This window comes from Phocoena sinus, chromosome 9 (assembly GCF_008692025.1).
Source record: "Phocoena sinus isolate mPhoSin1 chromosome 9, mPhoSin1.pri, whole genome shotgun sequence".
In the NCBI taxonomy this organism is placed as follows: Eukaryota; Metazoa; Chordata; class Mammalia; order Artiodactyla; family Phocoenidae; genus Phocoena; species Phocoena sinus.
In genome coordinates, this window is record NC_045771.1 from 20,045,217 (window position 1) to 20,064,646 (window position 19,430).

Below are 19,430 nucleotides of genomic sequence, written 5' to 3' on the forward strand. Positions count from 1 at the left end.
CTCTTACCTGACTTAGAATATACTGAGAACAAGAACTAGGTTTGCTAGGGCTTGAGGTATAAGGGCAGAGCTGACTGGTATTTGTTTCATTAAGCTTAGGCAAGCTATCCAATTACTTAATGCAAATAAGAAAAGTTTACACTAAACTCCTACTTCTTTGCTTAAAACTCCAGAGAATTTAAATGAGGAGAGATATGTATTTAAAAGAAGGAAATTTAAATGAAACTTAAATCAGGGGCTTAATGTAGAATAATATTAGACCAGCAGATCTGAAATAATAAGTGGGAAATGCCAGTAAATAAAAAAGAGAATGTATTCTCCAAGATACTTGGAATGTTTAGTTTTATTTTGAGATAATTCTTAAATCTCTGGAAACCCAATAATGAAAGACTTACTTTATCTCATACCTTTTTTTTCTTTACATGTCACATGGACCTTAAAAGTAGCGGTTTCATTGTCAAAGAGGGCTTCACCCCTCTTTCCCTTGGGGAGTGTTTGCAAAACAACTTGGCTTTGGATCTATACTCAAGGAGGCCGGTAGCACTCAGAGAGGCCCAGAAAAGAGAGTCATCACATTGGGCTCAAAATAAGAGAAAAATTGGTTGATCACACAGCCACTATCTTTCATAGATGGCCATTGATGGAATATAGAAGCAAGGGCACTGAGGGGAAGCTCTGAAAAGAATTGGGAGCTTCTGAGAATACAAGCACATTTTCATTGCAAAGTAGTTGTAAGTTGTTAAATGATCTCAATGAATCCATAAACGAGGAAGCTTATTTGAAGAAAATATTGCTATAAATGCTTTATGTGGAGGGGGGAGAGGTGGGGAAATGAGGAATAGTGCAATTTAGACATTTCTAGTCTATTGCTTTTATTTCTGAAGGCACTGGACAAAGCTCTGTTAGTTATACCATTTTTTCTGAAACTCTGCCCTCCAAAATAATTTGAAAGAAAGCGGAACTTCTAAAATTTTCCAAATTTTTTTTTTCTAAAATTGCAAAGGTGATTTTAAGCTTCAGGGACCCTTCCAAAGCCTCGCATTAATGTTTGTTGGGGTGTGTGTGTGTGTGTGTTTGAAGAGAGCTCTCAGTGTCTAGGTGACCCAGCCTTTGGTATCTGAGAAGGCAGTATAGAACTTTAACTACAGAAAATAATTGCTCAGTGCCTCTGGAACTGACTGAGGTTTCCTCTAAGACAGTTTTTCCTTCCTGATGTTGCTCATTTTATGTTTCTTAGATTTCAGTTTTGATATCAGCTCCTACCCATATAGTTTTATGGCAGACTCACTTTTTGAAAATAATGAATTTGTCAGAGTTGAAGCTTCATGAGGGTAGGTGTCTCTTTTGCTCACCATCTTATTCTCAGTAATCAGAATAGTGCCTGTCACCAATAATTATATACTGAATGAATTTGTGAATCCCATTTACTTCTATCTAGTGTATAGTTTTTAATCAAGTAGTTGGAAACTCTAAGAGTGAGACTAGAAATATAAGTGCTCATTGAGTGAAAATTTGGAGATAATACTCCTTCGTTTCATTTATCCCCTGAATCTACATTTCTCAAGAAATTTTGAAATGGAGAGTAATATATTTAATATATGATGTTTGTAGAACTTTTAACTGCAAGGGACCTTAGACTGTAAAGCTCAACCTTCAAGTTTTAGGGCTGAGAAAACTGACGTTTATTAGATTGTACCACTGAGTTGCTGATAGGTAATGATAACTTGTTCCGGGCCCTGCTGTCAGACTGAAAGATACAAAATTCTGTTTCATAAACAGTCACACACAGACCTTTCTTCTTTTCATTTTATTTTCAGCTATTCCTTTAGAACTAACTATCTGAGAATTCGTACAGGTCTATTTGTAAGGATAAATGAAAGTAACTGTAAGAATTAAGAAAGGAAAATTTCTCTTTGGTCAATTTGTGCCCCTTGCAATCTCTCTTCAGCCAAGAGTCAAGCATAGTTAGATGTATTAGGTATTGAAAGAAAGAGAAACTTTCTTCTAAAATTTTCTAAATTTTTTTTCTAAAATTGCAAAGGTGATTTTTCAGGGACCCTTCCAAAGCCTTGCACTAATGTTTATTGATAACTCTGTGTGTGTGTGTGTGTGTAAAACACACACACACACACACACACAGAGTTAGGTATTTCAGAGGCTCTGAAATGTTGTGGGATGTAAAACTCCCTTCTGTTTTAGGTTAGTGTGGTCTGGGATCATCACACTTGTGACACTTACCGTCATGGTGGCTCGGCCTTTGTAGGGCTCAGTTTGTGTCTAGTTTTGTAAATTCCGCAGTCTTCTGTTTTCTGTAACTTGTTTTCCATTTTTGTCTGTGGTTGGAAATATGCCACTCATTCATTCATGCGTTTACTCAGGTAATTTTTGAGCACTTACTGTGTGGGGCAGGCGCTGTTTTAAGCACTTGGGGTTATAGCAGTGAAAAAAACCCAGACCAGGTCTTCGCCCTTGTGGAGCTTAGAGGCAAGTGGGAAAGAAAGAAAGGAGCATGTGCAAGGATAGGGCTTCTAGAGTCATTATAGTCAATTTACATTTTAGGGGTCCTTGATCATAAAAATAAAGCAGAACTGGGACTTCCTTGGTGGCGCAGTGGCTAAGAATCCGCTTGCCAATGCAGGGGACGCGGGTTCGATCCCTGGTCCGGGAAGATCCCACGTGCCGTGGAGCAACTCAGCCCATGTGCCTGTGCTCTAGAGCCCACGAGCCACGACTACTGAGCCCGTGTGCCACAACTACTGAAGCCCTCGCGCCTAGAGCCTGTGTGCTGCAACAAGAGAAGCCACTGCAATGAGAAGCCCGCGCACCACAACGAAGAGTAGCCCCCGCTCACCGCAACTAGAGAAAGCCCGCGTGCAGCAACGAAGACCCAACACAGCGAAAAATAAATAATAAATAAATTTATAAAAAAATAAATCAGCGTAACTTAAACTGCTTTATAAAATTGATACGCTGAAATTTAATTTTACTGTTTTCGCTTATGCTCTGATACCAAACAGGACTTTTCATAAGCTTCTTCTATCTCCGGGTCTATCTTATCATCAGTATCATCCAAGTATGACCACCCCCAGATAAATCTGTTCCATTTTCTTCACAATCTGGAAAAAAGTCTTCTCTTTCAAGTAACTGTTGATATTTCTCTTGGTAATCTGGATCATCTGCAGTGAAAGGAACACCATCAGATGTATAAAATGTTGGCTCATTCATAAAATAATTAGGATCATTTTCAGGTGTTGCTTCCCTGTATGTTGAAGTTGCATGGACTCTACCCCAGTTACTTGACCGGAGTTCTACAAGCTTCAGGAGCATCTGTTTTACATCTCTGCTGCAGTTTGCATCTAGGACAACATTTTCACTTTTCTGAATAATTTCTTCCATATCAGTCTTTCCTTTTTCCTTCCAGGCATCTTCTAAAACTCACCCTGTCAACTTCAGTAATTTTACTGCACAAATTAAGTTGTCATCCATAGGATTAGAAAAGAGGGCATTCAGCAACTCCCGAAGACTGACCTGAAGAATGTCTGCCCTTGTAACCTGTCCATTTGTTCCTTTGATCTCCAGGTTAAGATAAAGTTCTCCCAGAAAGAGTACAAATGCGTGGAATCGTTTTCGAGTCACTTTATCCCCTTTTGCAGCTTGATCTTTAATTTCATATTCAGTCCGACATCTTTGAAGTAGCAGCTAGCGGAAGTTGCCACTCTCTGGGCTAATTGTCAGATGATGGGACAGGTAATTACAGAGGCGAGCTCCCGTGGAAGAGGAGTTTGGGATAGATGTGGCCTGTTGATAGATGAGATCCACAAGTTCTTGCAAAGCATCATCTGTTGTAACCCAGCCATTCAGGGTCTCCGCAAACTGTTCAATTTCAGTTTCAAAACTGCCAGGCTACTCTGAAAGATGATTTAAAAAATCCTGAATATATTCTGACAAAGTGGGATAATCCTCACAACCATCCTCATAGGATTCTGTATAATTAGAAGAATAACTTGATGGGTAAAATTCAGGGGCGTTTACAGACAGCTGAGACATTAATACAGGAGCTACAACCACCTGCGGTTTAGCCATTGTTGACTCCAAATCCTGCTGTGGGATATTATCCTGCGAACTAGGTGGAGCTCTCAGGGGCCTTGTTTGTTCCCTGGCGGCCCAGCCTACATGAGGTTCTCTGGAGAGAAGTCCTTACTTTTTCTTTTTAAAGCATTGCTCATACCTTTGGGATATGATGGTATAGAGGGGTTATTCTCTCAAAGAAGAAAAGGCAATCAGAAAATCTTCGTCCATGAGATTAGACTAAAATGTACTCTCATTCAGTGACTGCTGAATACCTTTATGTGCCGGACACTATGGTGAAGATGGGTGCCAAAGTAATTTATCCTTGTCATGCACAGTGTGGAGGGGTTTTAGTGGATTGTAACTTAGTGTGAACTAATTGTGTGATGAGGTTACTGATAGACCTAATGTAATCATATGCTTCATTAGTAGAATTAGTGTTGTGTGGGAATCTTGGGAGGTGAGGTTCTGTTGTCTTACTTTGCTGGACCATGTCTGCAGTGTTGCATTTGGTTTGGAGCTAAGGGACAAATTGGAGTCATCCCACAAGTGAGGAGCCCTGCTATTGAAGGGTCTGGCCATTTTTGCAGATAAAGATTGTTGGAACATTCGCTGGGAGGAAGGATCTCTTAACCGTGTTTTTAGTTCCTGCCGTAATGTCAGGTCCATGAGGGCAGTGACTGGTCCTTGGCAGTACTGTGACATCAGTGCCTTGCCCATTGCGCGGCGTGTATTCAGTAAACAGTTGAGTCAGTTTTGATGGGAAGATGATGCTTACCTTCAAATATTTGTCTTGTGGATGGCTTTTTAATTAGATGTATTACTGCTATCTCCAGAGGGCAGATGGAGGCACCAGGGATCGAATATTTAGGTGGGCAGATTTCAAGCTGACATAAGAAGATCTATGTAAAACGAATTCAGCAGTCAGATTGATTAGCCTCTTGATGTATTTGAATTCTGTTATTTTAAATGCTTGGGTAGAGGCTGCTTGAGGATTTACTAGAAAATATACCTGCTTTGGATAAATTTTAGGCCAAAATGATTTCGTCTACTAAATCTGTGGCTTAAATGTATTTCATTAAAAAAATGATGTCAGCTACCAAAATCTTTCTTTTTTTCCCTCTAAGTTAGACCTTTGTTGTCTTTTCAGACTGAAGCAAAGCAAAGAACTGGACTCAGAGAAGGCTTTTGCCAATGAGCAGTTGACCAGAGCTATTCTTCGTGAGAGGATATCAAGTGAGGAGGAACGTGCTAAGGCAAAGCACCTGGTGAGTTTTAAAGATTTAGTGGAAAGGTCTTGTCTACAAGGAAACTTCTGATGTTTGGGAAAAGCTTGCCAACTTTCAGTGTGGATGATATTCATGTTCTCTTTGCTTAGGTTTTCTTTATTTTTGCCTTTTACAAGTGGCTGACAATTTGCTAAGATTAACCATCAAAGACTTTAAGGCAGGTGTAATGAGAATTATTGAAGAAAAGATCACGGAGACACAGGCATCTTGCCTGAAGGGAATTGTTTGCTTGCTCCCACCCCCCTTGCTTTTGGTTTCTTTGTATTTGAAACCTCTGGGGTGAGCAGCCTAGCTTGTTTCTCTCCTTCCTGGCAACCACCAGATGTTAGCCTGGGAAGACTCCAGCAAAAGTGAGTAAAGTGTTTGGGTTTTCTTTTTGGCCATACCACGTGACATGTGGGATCTTAGTTCCCCAACTAGGGATTGAACCCGCACCCCCTGCATTGGAAGCGTGGAGTCTTAACCGCTGGACCGCCAGGGAAGTCCCAAAGGTGAGTAAGGTTTGATCAGTTGCTTTCTGGGCTTCAGAAAGGGGAGCCATTTTTTATAAGAAAGGAGATAATTTTTTCAAAGAAAATATTCTTTAAAAATTTAATTTTAAAAAAAGATTACATAAACATGTTTAAAAATGATTATTAGTAGAAGAAAATTTAAGAGGCACCCATAAATCTATCATTCTCACGTAACCACGGTTTACACCGGGGTGTTTCCCTCTAGACAATTCTTATTCCTGGGTCTGTTACCTATTGAGGACTTTGAATAGTGCTGTACATCATGTTTAGCATCATGAACATTTTCTGTATATAACCGAAATGTAGTTTTTAATGGCTGAACAATAGTGTTTTCTGCATGCAACATGATTGATTTAACAACTTCCCATTGTTAAATAAAAGTGCAGCCGTTCTGGGTGAAGCCTGGGGTCCTGACTACTCAGCCCTCACTTTAGCCTTCCTAGAAACCCTCATATCACTTCTCTAACTTCTCAGAAGCTTTAGTGCTCATAGGAATATGGCTGGGAACTCATTGGAAAGATAAAATGTAACTATATAGTGGAGAACTTTCGATGCAAGACTCAGGGGGATGTCCCTAGTTCAGGCAGCTGGGGATCATTAACAATATAAGAAAAGAGTCAGTTTCTCTCCTGTTCTTTTCCCTTGGTCCTTCCTTTGAGAGACTAACTTATGACCAGACGCCAATAGAGAAGATATACAAGTAAGCCGATATGTAATGAATCCATTTCTTCAGTGACTAATCCAGGATCCAGGCTGAATGGGTAGGCAGTGAAGCCAGAGCAGAGGTGATGGACTAAGAAAGGAAAGTCAAGGGACCGGTTGGTGCCATCACGAGGACACACACATTGAGTGGAACTGAGGCCAAGAGATGTGGAAGGAAAGTCATTCGTTGTGAATGGGGGATAATTTCAGGATTAAAGATGTTAGGTGTTGAGTAATTCAGTCATGACATCCGCTGTGCTCCCAAGTTTGAGGATTGTTTTGAGGAAGTTGAAAACATATCAGGCCAGTGTGTTGAAGGGTCATTCCCACGTATTTTACAGCCTCCCAATTTGAAGGCCAGGGATGGAGTGGAGAGTGTTAATAGTGTTTATGGTGGAGGATGGTTGGGGAGCAAGCTTCTTGGTTTCTAGTGGGCGGAAGACTCCTTGGTTGGCATTTTTCTTTGTGCCCCAGCTTTTGCCTCTTCTCTTTGAAGCACTCTTTTCTCTACTTTTCTCGGCCTAAATTTGAATATATTGCCTTGTTCTTTTAGTTCAGAGAGATAAGCAGATTGGGATTTTTCAAAAAGCTCATTAAATGCACACACAGGCACTTGAGATGGCATAAAAAAGGAGAGAATTCACAAGAAATGTGAAAGTATAAAAAAATTTCTTAACTAACAGTAAATAGAATATTATGTAATGTAGTTGGGTTGGAGCAGTATGTCTTCACATTTTTTCCTTGTACCTTATAAATCCTCTCTATTTCCTTGTCTGTTTTTTTGTTTTCAGGTTAAGCATAAGAAGCTGGCATTGTATATTCTGTTTTGTAGGTCTCTTTTTTACTGATTCAGGGGTTGTAGGGTATGGGTGGCAAATTACTGTACTCAGAACTCCTGAATTTCAGCATCTATCATAATATTGGCTAAACAGAGCCCTCAAAGCATGTTGAGACTAAAAGTAGAATTTATGTAATAGTATTATAGCTGATTCAGAGGTTCCCATCCTGGCTTGAGCATTCTCAGACATTTAAGTGATAGTTCATGGCCACAGCAACATGGCTGCCTACAGCAATGTAGGTACCTGGTGACTCCCAACTTCTTTACCAAATTACCCCCTTCATTGTTGTTATTCATTATTGTAGAAGACATGCATATTCATTGGGTAAAGATCAGAAAATAAATACAGAAATAATAAGATGAGTTAGATTACCATTATCCAGAGATAATTACTGTTAACATTCTGGTTTATTGTTTTATATTCCTTTTCATATTACTGAGTCTGTATAAAGTATTTATATTAATATGTGTATTTGTATTTCTCCAAACATAGATAGTAGTATATATAGTTTTATGTAACTCTTACAGTAACCTTCAGATTAAAATAATTTAGACTATATGATAAAGGTTTTTCTATACCACTAAGTATGTATTTGCATGATCACATTTAATGGTTGAATGTATTGCACTGAATTTTCCTCTAATTATTAACATAATACAGGGATATTATAGAAAATTTAGAAAATGTAAAAGTCACTAAGGAACCACCTCATATCCATTAGGATGGCTACTATTTAAAAAAAAACCGGACAATAAAAAGTATTGGCAAGGATGTTCTGGGAATGTAAAACGGTACAGCCACTTTGGAAAACAGTATGGTGGTTCCTCAAAAAGATTAAAACTAGAATCACCCTATGATTCAGCAATCCACTCTTCCGGGTTTTTATCCAAAAGAATTAAAAGCAGGACCTCAAAGAGATATTTGTACACCCTTGTCCATCGCAGCATTATTCATAATAGCCAAAAGGTGGAAGCAGTCCAAGTGTCCATCCACAGATGAATGCATAAAGAAAAACGTGTTATATACATACAGTGGAGTGTCATTCAGCCTTAAAAAGGAAGGAAATTCGAACACATAATGCAACATAGATGAACCCTGGGGACATTATACTAAGTGAAATAAGCCAGTCACAAAAAGATAAATACTGTATTACTGTCCTTATATGAGGCATCTAGAGTATTCAGATTCAGAGACGGAAGACGGCAGGGTGGTTGCAAGGGGCTGAGCAGAGGGAGGAATGGAGAGCTTTGTCGTCACTAGAAGTCCAGTGCGCTATCCGTTGCGCTGCAGAGCCACCTGGATCTTTTTAATGGGTATGGAGTCTCAGTTTTGCAAGATGAGAAGAGTTGTGGAGATTGGTTGTGTACCAGTGTGAATGTACTTTACACTCTGGAACTTAACACTTCTAAATGGTTACAATGGTAAATTTTATATCATGTGTATTTTACTATAATTAAACCTTAGAAAAAATTACTAAGGAAATAGCATTGTTGCACGTATAGTTAATGTTTAGGGAGCATAAGGTTCTTTCTGCTACTCCGCCCCCGCCTGCCACGTAAATAGTCCAGGATTCAGATTCTTCATCCCACTATCCTGTATAACATGTGCTGTGGAACATGACTTCAAGTCTGTATTGTCTGTTAGTGCCTTGATCCCCAGCTGTGGGAGTGGGCATCCTCAGAACCCATGACTCTTGTGAGTGTCACCCTAAGAACTGTTCTGCTCTGAGTGCTGGACCCCCCATGGCTGCCATTCTTAACCCTAATATGTGGGACTCTTTTGAGTGATGGCCAAACATTGATTTGTTCCTCTTTATTTAGTACCCAAATATTGCAGCCAGCAAGAAAGTAAAGGTTGGATTTCACACATTTGAAGGAATTGGAAGGCTGTCTTTCAGTAGAACTAGGGGGAAAAAAACTGATATAATGTTAGTGCTGTGAGATAAAACTTCTCCTCCCCCTTCCCATTCTCCGCCCACGAACAGTTGACATTTAGATTGCTGTCTCCTTAGATGTGAGTCCAGGCTTTTTTCCCCCACAGTTGTTGTAGCAGCTAGCTTTATTGAAGCTCTTTGAAGGGCAAAGTCATGATGGCCCTGTTGCTGAAGTTTTAAAATAGGATCAGATGAAAACTTGGCACTTCGGAAGAACTGCGTTAGCTGGAGAAGCCGTTACGTCCTGCTCTTGATTCAAGAAGAGTATACCAGTCCCTCACTGTACCTCTCACTGACTGGTACCAATATTTTCATCAGCTGTTTCTATCCAGAGGTTTTGGAGAGGCAGTTTACTGATAACTGTATCCACATGAAAATGTTAACTAAAATCACATGAAAGGATTGTGGCTTAGGAGCAGGAAAGCAACTCTGTAAAGAATGAAGACTAATTAAAAGGACAGAGCCAGGAAACCTGTAAAGTTAATGTGACTTGACATTTGTGTATCTTTGAGATCTCCTACATCTAAATCTAATATTTGCTGTGTCATTAGATTTTTTTTAAAATTAAAGAGTAGGGGGTTGTGCTTATTTGACTTTGTAGTTATATTTGATTTCTTTTTAAAATGTCAATTAAAATTTTGACTCACTCTTTCTGTCTTACTAAACAATGCTGGTTTAACATCAGTAATTTCTTGTTATAACCACAGAACTGTGTAGTATTTTTTTCTTTTTTAATATAGACTTGAAGCCACAATTTACTTACTTAAGGAAATATTTACTTAAAGATTCTGGAGCTTATAAAACTAAATGTGAAATCCAGGGAAGCCCTCTCTCACTTTTTGGACCGATGTTTTATTGAGTGCTTACTGTATGAAAAACACGGTGCTGGATACTAAGGATGTATAAACGAAAAAGACAAAATCCATAAGGAATTAGTGCAATGTGGGAGACAGATACACGAAAAATAATGTTGAGAAGCGCTAAGTCTGGGACTTCCTGTGAAGGTCCAGTGGTTAAGACTTCGCCTTCTAATGTGGGGGGGTGTGGCTTCAAGCCAGGCCAAAAAACAAAACATAAAACGGAAGCAATATTGTAACAAATTCAATAAAGACTTTAAAAATGGTCCGCATTAAAAGAAAAAGAATCTTTTTTTTTTAAAAAAGTGCTAAGTCTGTGATAGAGCCATGCTACTTATATCCTTGTGAGAATCCTCACGTAAGTGAAAGCAGGGATTTACTTTCATTTAACCCATTGCTGTCTGCATTCATTCATTCACACATTTGAGAGCCTAATGTATACCGGTGCCTGGTAAAGACTAAAGAGTCAATAAATGCTTGCTGATTTAATAAATGAAGAATTGAATTTACTCAGGTCGTAGAAATGGGAGGAGAGGAAGTGGGGAAGACAAGAAAAGATTTCCTAGGGAAGTGGTGCCCTAGTGGAATCTTGAAATACAAGTAGGAATTGCCTGTATGGTTGAGGAGTAGGGATGGTCCAACCTAAAGTATTGCAGGTAGAAGCATGGAAGCCTGGGGGCACTGGGATACGACAAGGAGTTGCTGAATGGGAAGTACAGGGTAAGGAGTGTTGAGGGATGAGGCAGAAGAAGTTAGCAGGGCTAAGGTCATGAGGAGCTCGTATGCAACCCAAAGAACCATGGAGTACATACACGCAAAGGTTTGAAATGCAGTGGCAAATGCGGGCATTTTGATAGCTCTCTTTAGTGAAGTGTGAAGGATGGAATAGAAGAGGGAATGAATGGAAACAGAGATCATCCTCTTCTGAGTTCCCCTTCATCACAAATTTATAAGACACCTACTATGTGCTACGTGATGTCAGTTGCTGGGGATGCAAAGATGAATTAGATTTGGTTGCTTTTCCTAAATCTCCATCTCCAGTCAAGTATAGGGTGTGTGGGGAAGGTCATTTGTAACTTGGATTTTTTTTTCTACTTAAGTTACAATTTTTGAATTTGTAATACCTCATAGTGTTTAGAGAAAATAACACAAAAAAATTAGGGTAATTGGATGCATAAATTCAGTTTTTGCAAATTTAAGCTGCTGTTTCACCAAAATGTCACTTTTCATCCCCAGTTTCCCTTTTGTCTGAAATGCTTCAGTGAAGCAGTCAAGAAGAAGAATTGATTAATTTTGTGCTGTGTGCTTTTCAGTTCTGTGTTTTGTTTGTGCTTCAAACTGTGACAGTTGAAATTTCATGGTAAAGAGAAAAAGGTTTTGAATTTGGGGTCTGGAGGAAAATGACTAAATTAAAGGAAATAGATAAGAATACCACTGCTGCCCAAGTATAAGTGAGGTTCTGCCCAAGGGCAGAGAATACTCTTGGGGTTGTAATTTTGAAATGATCAACATAGTTCATGCTCAAAAGTTCTGTGTTGAAGAAAGGTAAGGGCGATCACTTGGGGCTTTTAGTATCATTAAAATTAACCAGGTAAATGAAGTTGCAGTGTAGCACTGGTTATCCTGGGTTCTCTTGTTGGGCACTTAAAAATCCTTTTTAAAAATGTTAGCTATTTTGGACTTCCCTGGTGGTGCAGTGATTAAGAATCCACCTGCCAATGCAGGGGACACGGGTTCGAGCCCTGGTCCAGAAAGATCCCACATGCCACGGAGCAGCTAAGCCTGTGCACCCCAACCACTAAGCCTGCACTCTGTAGAGCCCGCGAGCCACAACTCCTGAAGCCTGCATGCCTAGAGCCCGTGCTCCGCAACAAGAGAAGCTACAGCAATGAGAAGCCTGCACACCACAACGAAGAGTAGCCCCCGCTCGCTGCAACTAGCGAAAGCCTGCGTACAGCAACAAAGGCCCAATGCAGCCATTTAAAAAAAAAAAAAATTGCTATATTTTTTGGGTGCAATTTAGTAGTTCAGTTATAATCTCTATTAGCACACTCCCACTGGTTATATATGCCCTGGGCTGGTTTTCTTGCTATAGACACAAATCCCCAATTGTTCTGACATGCATGGCACATTAATTTGCTTTGAATGCCAAAAATGAAGTTAATGATTTTGAGCTTTCACTTTCGAGGACGATTTAAATATAGAATTTCTGCTTTATGTCAGAGATTTAAGCCATTTAGGCATAAGGTATTTTCCTCAATGTTATTGGTGAGAATGGGACCTAGGATCCATCTGCAAGTGCATTCTTCCTGTCTCTTGCTCAGTTCCTATCTTACCAGGAAATGTAAAGGGCAGCGGCCCTCAAGACAGGTGGGGGCAGAGGCATACAGCATCGTTTTGCCTCCTGTGTAAATGTTTGGATTCAGCAGGCCATTATAGTTTCCAGGACAAAGCATCCGTATCCCATCTTCTCCCTTTATGTACTTTGTTATCTTGTGTGCTCTTTACCTCCTGTGCATGTTAAAGCAGCATTACTGTTGTTAGCTGGAATGCATACAGCCCTGTGAAGATACTGTTAGTCAAATATTCCATGGAGTGGCAGGGCACCTTCTGGTATGTTTGTTTGCCACAGTAGTAGAAAAAGAGAAACAAGTTTTGTCTCAGTATGCCAACCTCGTCTTTACGTTAAGAGCCCGGAAAGAATAGGGCTGCTGTTGCAGATTTCAGTATTGCTTGTATAATGAAATCTTAACCAGATGAATGTATTTCTCAAATGTATGTAGTCAGACCCCTTCCCCATCAAGATTTGCAGGAATACCTAGGATCTTAACATTACCAAATAGCCTTAGAGAAACCTGATGTCATGCTAAACAGATATTGAAGGGCCTAGAGGAGAGAATGGCTGAGCGTTCTTTGCAGAGTGGAGATTAAATCTCACTGTCGAGGTTGGTGAGTCTGTCCAGTGAACACAATGTAGAGGTGACTGCAATTTGCTGGTGTTGCTTTTTTTGAAGGAACTATCTCAGTCTGTGAGACCTGTTGACAAAATGATTAGAGAAGAGTTGAGTATAATGCTGTTGATGTTCTTGCCAACAAGTAGTTGTATTTAAAGACAGCTATGAGGAGCAACTCTGCTTAGAGTGTGCTGTCTGTTGTCATTCTGAATGCACTTTAAAAATTCATCAAGGGCTTCCCTGGTGGCGCAGTGGTTGAGAGTCCGCCTGCCGATGCAGGGTACACGGGTTCATGCCCCGGTCGGGGAAGATCCCACATGCCGCGGAGCAGCTGGGCCCGTGAGCCACGGCCGCCGAGCCTGCGTGTCCGGAGCCTGTGCTCCGCAATGGGAGAGGCCACAACAGTGAGAGGCGCGTGTACCGCAAAAAAAAAAAAAAAAAAAAAAAAAAAAATCATCAAGTTTCTTGCAAACTAGTGGGCTCAGGGCAACACCTGTTGAGTGGTGTCATATGTTGTATCCTTGCCATAAATAGCTTATTGGCATCCCGTCAGTTGGGTCATTATGGGTGTCAAGGTGAGGTATGGAGAGCATTGAATAAAAATCCATAGGTAGCTAAGGTGCAAAGGGCTGGTTATAATTCCATCTGTTTACAATGCCCTGGCATTTATTGTTAACTTATTTGCTTCACTGCCAGGTCTGCGATGAACTGTCATTAGGGCCTTGGAATTTTATTGAACTGACATCATAATCTCATCTCCTACTGAAGAGGCTAAGAATTATGGCCCTCAGTGTTTGCTTTAACCTGTAACAGATTAAAAGTTTAACAGAAGCATAATGAAGTCTATCAATCCTTCCAAATCCCAAAGGAGAGTTTTGCACATTATGTTCTGAATGAGACTCTAAGGCAAACGTGCTCCTTTTTTGTTCAACAGCAATCTTTCCAGTTTGTCTCCCTGGCAAGTCTCAGCACTGTCAGTTTTTTTTTTTAATTTTATTTATTTTTGGCTGTGTTGGGTCTTCGTTGCTGCGCACGGGCTTTCTCTAGTTGTGGTGAGCGGGGGCTTCTCTTCGTGGCATGGGTTTCTCATTGCAGTGGCTCTCCCGTTGCAGAACTTGGGCTCTAGGCACGCGGGCTCAGTAGTTGTGGCTCACGGGCTGTAGAGCGCAGGCTCAGTAGTTGTGGCGCACGGGCTTAGTTGCTCCACGGCATGTGGGATCTTCCTGGACCAGGGCTGGAACCCGTGTCCCCTGCATTGGTGGGCAGATTCTCAACCACTGTGCCACCGGGGAGGTCCCAGAACTGTCAGTTTTGATATAGCCTTGGAGAATTGCTTTCAGCCTGTGGTGCGTGGACCTCTAGTTTAGTGAATTCAGTAGTAAATTGAAGAGCAGTAATGTTTACTAGGTGACATACCATGTGCAGTGAGGTCTGCTTCATTTTTGTTTATTGGACAGTAAATTCTTCACAATGCTGAAGAACATCCTTGAGCAGCTCTGTATTTATTTCTTTTATGTATCCCTGCTTTTGTTGCTTAGATATGATTCCTAAATGGGATTGAGTTATGTTCTTTCTGTGTTTCTTGATGTTTTGAACTGTGCCCTGCTTTGGGGGAGTGGGAGGGATTATTGTCATGTAGCCTGGGGTTATTCCCTTCACCATAAAGACATTTCAACATTTTGTTCCAATGTGACTCTCTCCACGATTTTCTTTACTAACTATATTTTAAGGATGACTTCTTCTGAAAATACCAAGGGGCAGAATTACCAAATGAAGTAAGGCCTCCATTCTCCAGAGAGCAGGAATCTGTTTACAAACCTGCAGTATTTATTACATACCTCATTTAGCTCATTCATCATTTTAATAGAAAAATGAGTCATTTTAGATGATTCTGAAATAATGCGAGGTGAGCTGCATAGCCCCAGGCAGAATATGATTTACTCAGCCACCAAGCTGTTTTCAAAAAAATAGAATGGAATGATCAGCACCAATAATTTATGATTACTTGTGGTAAACTTATCAGATGTCTTCATTGTCATAGAAATTTGTTGATGAGATTAAAAGTTTAGAGGAGTTTTCTAGCAAACTTCTCCCCGTTCGTCCATCTTTTACGACAAGTGGCTGCAAGGTCCTGTACTTAGCTGTGTGTTTAAATTTCCTCTGCCTGCTTAAAACACTGACTGTAAATTTAATTCCAGATTTGTGTTGAATATTCTCTTGATAAGAAAGAACACCAATCAGTGTCACAGGGCCAGTTTTATTGGAGTTTATTATAAACCTATTTGTATACATTTTCAGCTTAGACATTAAATGTTGATCCTTTTACAGTTTCCTTAGCCTATCTGATCTCAGGAACACAGCTAGTTGATGGCCTGGAATCATAACTCCGAAATCGAAATGAGTCACAGAGTGTTTCTAGGTAGTGCCATAATGCTCATGGCCTATATTAATAACCAGCATCACAACAAAAACAGTTGGTACTTGTTTCTAGTATTCCTCATTTAACTAAGGGCTTTCAAGTCCAGCAGCTTACTTGGTGTTAATAAATGTTTGATATGGATAGGACATCTGTTATTTCTGTTTCAAAAAGATTGTAAACCCAAAGGTTGCACAAAGATAGAGCCAGAGCTACAAATTGGATCCCTACTGCCTAGGTGATGTTATTTGGCACACAATTTAGCAAATTCAGTTATTATTATGTTTTTAGCCTATAGTGGATTGGGCCCACTGTATTAGAAAGGGTGAGGGGCTTTTAGGCCTAGGCACATGGACAAAACAGAAATTACCACAGACATAAACAGAAACAGGCATCCAAAAATCACACATATGATGAGCACACACAGGGCTACAAAACATCATAGCGTGATGGGCCTACTCAACATAGAGGCAGGCAGCCCTGGCCACTCATAGGCCTTGTGTGTTACTGCCTAGTGAAATAATGCATTCATAATCATAACACTATCAGGGGCTAAGAATAACCTGTTTAAAAACAAGGAGTGTAGTAATACATATTAGAACTAACGCTTCCATCTAAACTGTTGTGAATTGAAAAAGCTTCTGGCACTTCAGGTAAATTTCAGTATTCCAAAAAATTTCTCTCGTGTGAATCTCTACATTGCAAAGAATAATGAAGTGTTAACTGTATACTTTTATAAAGTCTATTTTGAGTGGACTTATTAAAAAAAAAGTTTGTTACGGTCTGTTCTATTTTGGGAGAGGTTGATAGAGATACAAAAGGACTTGGTTTATAGCAGTTATTCATTCCCTTGCCCTCCTTTTTTTATGTGCAATGTAAACTTTTTATTTTCAGGGGAGGTGAGAGATGATTAGCTTACTTTCTACTTTGGATAATAAAGATGCACTAGTCTGGCAGGATGCTTGTTGAGGGAAATAGAGATAGGCTTGCTGCAGTAGATTATAATTGTTTTTAAATTAATTAATCAATTGATGTTTGGCTGCGTTGGGTCTTCGTTGCTACGCGTGGGCTTTTTCTAGTTGCGGAGAGCAGGGGCTACTCTTCATTGAGGTGCACGGGCTTCTCATTGCGGTGGCTTCTATTGTTGAGGAGCACGGGCTCTAGGCGCCTGGGCTTCAGTAGTTGTGGCTTGCGGGCTCGAGCGCAGGCTCAGTAGTTGTGGCACACAGGCTTAGTTGCTCTGCGGCACGTGGGACTTCCTGGACCAGGGCTTGAACTCATGTCCCCTGAATTGGCAGGCGGCTTCTTAACCACTGTGCCACCAGGGAAGTCCCTTGCTGCAGTAGATTATTTTTAAGAGTAACTGTAATATATGTTAACAATGTCTACTTCACTTATGCAGTGGATTCAGTCAGTTTTGTGGTTTGTGTTTTCATTGAACTTTGGGAAAATTCAGAGTGATGATATTCCACAGGTTTTTCTTGTAAAGTCTACACACACGCGTATGTGTGTGCACACACATACACACGTTTTTCTGAATCACTGGAGCGTGGGTTGCAGACATCATGCCAATTAGCCCCCTTAGTATTTCTACCCGTAAAAAATTAGTGTGTGTTTCTTACATTACCAGGTACAGCTGTCAAAGTCAAGAAATTTAACATTGATGTAATATTTTAATTTTTAACCAAGATTCCAATAATGTTCCTTATAGCAAATTTTCTTCCTGGAGCAGGGTATATTCTAGGGTCATATATTGCATTTATGTAGTTGTCATGTCTTAAAACATTTTAAACATGATTTGCAAACAGTAGGATCAAGACAGGTACTGTGTTAACTTCAATTAATGAATTCTTGCTGTCAGTTCTAGAGTTTTAGAAAGATGAAAGAAGGATGGACGCAAAGAGGTGAAGAGTTTCATTCAGACATATAGATTAATATTCTATATTGTGGGTGAAGGAATAATTGTTTTGGATATTTTCTTTATGTGAACCAAAACTAAAACAACTTAAATGCTTTTGCCAACATCTGTGTAGATTCCGTGTCTTTGAAATGTAGCAGGCATCCAAGTTGTATCATTAAAAATTATTAGAGAGTAAACTGTTCTACTATTTTTCTCCAGAGTTTTTTGAACAGTAATCTTATCTGAAATACCCTTCCCTCCGCACCTCCCCTGCCCCACACGCCCAGTTACTACTCCATGTAATTTTAGGCAAATTGTTTTTCTTCTTTATGCCTTTTGTTTCCATTTGTTTAAAATGAGGACAAGGTTGTGAATGTACTTTTCTTTTAAGTCTGTTACCTCGATGAATAAATATATAAATACAGGAGTTCTTAGAGAATGCAAAGTTCTATATACTTATAAATTGACTTTTCATAAAGTAATTTTGTTTTATGAATAGGTTACCAATTCCAAGAGTCACATCTATTTTAATTTTCTTTAGTTATTAAAAACAGTCCATTTAAAAAAAGAAAAAGTTGAAAGCCTGTATTTCCTTGGTTAAATTGGATTTTTGTTATTGAAAACTTATTCTGATTAGTAGAAGTGATTTAATCATAGTCACAGTATAAATGCTGTTAGCAGTCACTGTACATTGAAAGGGTCAAAATGAGAGGGGTTCTTTTCTTGGATATAAGAAGATGGGATTTTTTTGCTAATATGTGTTTATTGGCTTAGAATGAAAACTCAGACCATTGTTAGGAAAATAGACTTAAATTGATATCATTAAAAAATATATATATACAATCAAATTAAGAGCCACAGAAATTGATCTACTTTATAACTTTAAAAAATGACTGTTAAGTACCTTTCTGTGTTAAATGCCTTAAATTTCTGGGTTATAGTAAACCACCTATAAGTTCAAAGATTCGTCTTTTCAAATGCTTACTTCATTTTCCATTTATTTCCCATTTGTTTCTTTAACTCATTAAAAATCATTTGTTAATTTTTAATATGACCATTGTATCTCTACCTTGCCCATTCCTGACATAATTTTTCTTCCTTTCCTAACATCAACCCCCGTGTTAAATTTGCGACCCATGGACAGTGACATTTTTGGAATGTTCCTGCCATGCATGGGGGTCAGAGAATGTATTGGTGCTTCAAACTTTTTCTTTTAACTCCTTGAAGAACTTAATATATTTTAAAGAAACTGGCTCAGTTCTAACCCTGAAGGCACCAAAAAGAGCAAGTTCTAAACAACAACCCTCCTGCAGCATATTTTCACCATGTATCTCCTCCATCTTGGAGATCACCATTTCCAAGGTATATCTTTAGCTCTGCACATGCTCTGCGTGTATAACATTGCTTCCCCACTCTTCTTCTCCTCCCTCCTCTGAGTTTTTAATGTTTTCGGCGAGCCTTGGGAACATGTACACAGGCCTGTACAGTGACACAGCAAAAGCAGACTCTTGAAGTAGTCAGGTTTTGTCCTTGTAAATGACATGGGACAAATGCATGTGGTGGATTAAAATATGTTCACCCTGACAGAAATCTTTTACTTGAAGCGAAAAAGCCTCCCTTCAATTCTGATCACAGCAAAGGTTATGCCGCTGTCAGTGAGGGTGACTTGCCAAGACTGCCAGTTTCTCAAGCTCTGTTCTGGAGATACATTTGTTAGTTGATTCTCAGCTTTGAGTTGGTTATAATCTTGTCTTGGCATGCTTTGTTTCCAAATACATCAGTTTTCATGTTTCTTTGGCTTTTTCTCAGGATTTATGAAGGGGTGAGGGTAGATTTAGCTTTTTGTCTGGCAAGTAGCAAAGCCTGTTTGACTTTGCTAATTGTAAAATAACTGGAAATTGATCCATGCCAGCCGTAAATCCATCCATGCATTTCTATTAATGTCTGTCATCCTAGAGAA

At 39.6% G+C, this 19,430-nt stretch overlaps 1 protein-coding gene and 1 pseudogene across 2 annotated transcripts in view; one reads left to right on the forward strand and one right to left on the reverse strand.

Moving 5' to 3' along the window:
* Positions 1 to 19,430, forward strand: part of CHCHD3 (coiled-coil-helix-coiled-coil-helix domain containing 3) — a 314,451-nt gene that overhangs the window by 95,900 nt on the left and 199,121 nt on the right. For both annotated transcript variants that reach the window (XR_004351461.1, XM_032643324.1), the window contains exon 4: positions 5,219 to 5,336. Coding sequence is in view for 1 of the 2 variants with exons in the window: in XM_032643324.1 (XP_032499215.1) it covers positions 5,219 to 5,336 (118 nt within the window). In the remaining variant the exon portion in view is untranslated. The remainder of the gene's footprint in view (positions 1 to 5,218; positions 5,337 to 19,430) is intronic.
* LOC116759493 lies at positions 2,984 to 4,098 on the reverse strand (annotated as a pseudogene).